The sequence below is a fragment of the Dysidea avara genome, chromosome 7 (genome assembly GCF_963678975.1).
Source record: "Dysidea avara chromosome 7, odDysAvar1.4, whole genome shotgun sequence".
Taxonomy (NCBI): domain Eukaryota; kingdom Metazoa; phylum Porifera; class Demospongiae; order Dictyoceratida; family Dysideidae; genus Dysidea; species Dysidea avara.
Genome location: NC_089278.1, coordinates 5,918,546 through 5,922,444, shown reverse-complemented (window position 1 = coordinate 5,922,444; position 3,899 = coordinate 5,918,546). Strand labels below are relative to the sequence as shown.

At 41.1% G+C, this 3,899-nt stretch overlaps 2 protein-coding genes across 2 annotated transcripts; both read right to left on the bottom strand.

The window, feature by feature from the left end:
• Nucleotides 1-1,534: 1,534 nt before the first annotated feature.
• On the bottom strand, nucleotides 1,535-2,569 carry LOC136259978 (uncharacterized). The gene has a single exon (XM_066053560.1). The coding sequence runs from the start codon at nucleotides 2,567-2,569 to the stop codon at nucleotides 1,535-1,537; it is 1,035 nt and encodes a 344-aa protein (XP_065909632.1).
• Nucleotides 2,570-2,671: 102 nt separating this feature from the next.
• On the bottom strand, nucleotides 2,672-3,814 carry LOC136259977 (uncharacterized). Its single transcript, XM_066053559.1, has one exon. The coding sequence runs from the start codon at nucleotides 3,812-3,814 to the stop codon at nucleotides 2,672-2,674; it is 1,143 nt and encodes a 380-aa protein (XP_065909631.1).
• Between the last annotated feature and the right edge of the window lie 85 nt (nucleotides 3,815-3,899).

The window sequence follows — 3,899 nt, the reverse complement described above, 5'->3', positions numbered from 1 at the left end:
TGCGCAAATGTTGTGAATGACTGAATGTTTTAGCATAGGTTTTCAGCGGGTGTACGATACGAGGTTATCACAGTAGGGTTCACTTAATATTCTGATCAGGGAAATTAAAGGTACTTATTATAATGTTACATGCACCGCAGACAACTATTTATCATTGGATCTAAAGTATGTCCATTGAATAAGCCGTTTGTTGCGCTTTAAATAGAATGTCCGCTTGAATAAAATGTATGTTTTAATGCACAGTAAGGACATGACACTTCTGTGTGATAGTAATGAAGCGGTTTTGACTGTAGGAACAAGCCTACAGACCTTTAGTACACCATGTGTATTGTCAATTCTTGTATCTGTGTGTGTACCTAAGTTCATGCTTGTATCTGTGTACTATAAAGCATTAATAAATAAATAAATAAATAAGCCAAAAGCTCTTGTAATACTAGACTCAAAGCAGAGAGCGTTTTCTTTAGCTACAACTTTTAAGTTACATGACAACCAACTCCCTCAACATGGTTACAACCAATCATATTACTGCACGTTACTGTTCATAATTACGTAATAGTACAGTTATATTAACTGGTCATAGGTCAATTTTCGACATCCTCCGGGGCAGGGCCAAGGATCTCCTTGTTCCATTCAGATATGTTTTCCTTGGCCTTAGCAGCAGAACGTCTTATTGGACGTTGTGTCATCAGTGGTGTATGTTCATCATCATCATTCTTAAGTTCTGTAACGGTCTCATCCTCATCAGTCAATATTTCTAATGGATAAAGTTTAGAAGTTGGTCGGTTTGTTCTTCCACTATTGGTCTTCACTTCTACAGCCCGAACATATCCATCATTCCCCTTGATCAGCCCCTTGATCACTGCCATTTTCCAAGTAAACCTGGGTGAATCATCATGTATGAGCACCACATCTCCAGTTTTAATTGTTTGAGGAGCACATGTTCCCTTCACCTTATAGAATTCTCTAAGGGCAGTGAGATACTCTTGCTTCCAGCAACCTTTGAAATGTTGAAGTATCTGGGCTTGATGGGTGAAAGCTTCACGGATTATTGGGCCAGTATTGTAGTCTCAGTCTGGATCTGTAATATCTTCCTTACTAACATGTTGATATGGTAATGCTACAATCCTCCTTCCATATAGTAAATGTGATGGACATAGTAGTTCTGGATCATTCAGATCAGTTGAAGTGTATGTCAGTGGGGGATCATTCAAAATGGCTTCAATTTAAACGACAATAGTTTGCAATGCAAGTAGTGATATAAATGTCCTCCCGAGCACCTTCTTGAGGGTGGTCTTGGTAAGCCCAATGAGCCTTTCCCAAAAGCCACCATACCATAGTGCTCTTTTGGGTATGAACTGCCATGTTGTCCCTTGTTTAGTTAGTTGTTCACTAAGGGTAGTAGAGCTAAACATCTTCTCAAGTTCCTTTGCAGCTGATTGATAATTGGATGCATTATCCGAGATCATGAGTCAAGGAAGGGACTTCCTGCCAACAAACCTTCTAAATGCTTGCAGAAAGTTCTCTGTTAAGTCGGTTACGACTTCCAAGTGTACAGCTCTTGTGTTGGCACATGTGAATAAACATATGTACACTTTCTGTTCTTCTCCTGTGTTATGTACAAAGCTCCTGTAAAATCTACTCCCGTTACACTAAACGGTGCAGCACACAATGTGCGTGACTTGGGAAGTGGAGGTGCCTCTGGCACAGAGTATGGCCTTCCTGAAACCTTTCGGCAAATTGCACATTTCCTTACCATATTCCTCACCGTCTGACGAGTTCTAGGTATCCAACACCTTTGGCGCAGAGCTGTGATAACACTGTTTACTCCACCATGGAGTTGGTTGACATGAGTCATGTTGATGATTAGGGTTGTTAGTGGATGCTTTGTTGGCAGAAGGTAGGGAAATTTCGACAACCCACTAAGTGGTGTATTGTGAATTCTTCCACTGCATCGAATGAAGCCATCCTTGTCCAGGAATAAACGGAGCTGTCTCACAAGTGACATCTTCTTTCTAGAATTAGATTGTAGATGTTTGACTTCTTGATGAAAGTAAGTCTGTTGGCAGTTGTAAACCCACTTGGATAGAGAATTGTTTATTTCTTGGGTGGAAAGTATTCCTGTGAGGCGAGCATTGGGATTCTTAGTGTTGTGAATAAATCTTGAAAGGTAAGCAGTTATTCTTAGCAGCCTTGTCAAAGAACTGTAATTGTAAATTGATGGAATCCTGTGCAGGCCTGTCTGTTCAACTGACATTGCTTTATCATTGACCACCTCATCAATGGTAGGCTCTGTCTGCAAATGTGATATTTCAGTCTCATTCTGTTTCCACTGCGGCCAACTTGATTTCTTGGTAAGCCAAGATGGACCGTGCATCCAAAGAGAATCGTAAAGCGCTTCACTATCTGTTCCTCTTATTAATAAGTCAGCAGGATTATCTCCAGTAGGACAGTAACTCCACAGTGTTGGTGGGAAAGTCTGAGTGATTTCCTGGATGCGATGTGAGACAAATTGTAACTTCAACTGTTTCTTGCTGAAAATCCAATGCAGCACAATTGACTGTCTGACCATAGATGGATTGGGATATCGCCACCTAAAGAGGTAATAACAAATTTTGTGAGCCTTGTGGCTACAAGAGCTGCCATAAGCTCCAGCTTCGGGAGAGTAAGTTTACTAAGTGGTGCAACCCCTTGTCTTTGCAATAAGAAATGTTGTGTGACTACCATATTGAATGTATACCACAGCTCCATATGCCTTGAGACTGGCATCTGCAAAGGTGTGGAGCTCTTGAACCTTGTCAGAGTCATTGTCCAAGGGAAAGTACTGTCGTGAAATTGTTACTTGACTTGCCTTCTGTAAGCTGTCTACTATGCTACTCCATTTGTCCTTCATTGTGGCTTCCAGTGGTTCATCCCAATCAATGTTCTTCTCCCAGAGTTCTTGCATTAACAGCTTGGCATGTATAGTAACTGGAGAGAGAATGCCCAGTGGATCAAAGATTCTGGATGAGCACTGTAAAACTTTCCTCTTGGTAACACCTGAATCAAGAGTAGAATCAATTGGCTTTGGTGAAAAGCTTATTCTGTCTGTTGATAAATCCCAGCTTAAACCTAGCATGTTTACTATCTTGTTAGAGTCAGCATTTTTTTCTTCTTGTACAGCAGCTTGTAGTTGGGGGCTGTTAGAAGCCCAACTCCTCAAATTAAATTTTGCTTCTGACATGATAGCTCTTGCTTTCCTGAAGTATTGCATGACATTCTCTTCAGCGGCACCACCTGAGATAATGCTGCCAACGTAGAGATTCTTTCCTATGTCTTCAGTTATTTCAAAGTCTTGATTTTTGAGATGGAGTCGAAGAGTGGCATTCAACATAAATGGTGAACTGGTTGCTCCAAATGGCACCACCTTGAAACGATAAGTATCAAATTCTGATTCTGGGTCCTCTGGATTTGACAGCCACAGGAAACGGGTAAAATCTCGGTCATCATGATGGAGTTGTACGTGTAAAAAAGCTTTTTCAAGATCTGTAGACACTCCATACTTGTGGATACGAAAACGTAAAATAATCGAGCAGAGATCATTGATCAAAGGGCGTCCAACTTCCAGGCAGTCATTAGGACTTGGATAATCACTCGACATTCTGCAACTGCAGTCATAGACTATGCGATTCGGAGTTGTACTAGACTCTTTCTTTATGTGGTGGTGAGGTAAGTAATGTGCTTGACCATTACCCAGAAAAGGTGTCTGATCAATTGCTACTCTTTCTATGAACCCTCTTTTCTCTTGTTCTTTGATGATTTGATCATAGGTTCTCATGAGGTCTGGTGTGCCTGCTAGACATCGGACTAGAGATCTGGTTCTTCGCTTGGATACCTGATAATTTAATGGCAGTGGTGCATGG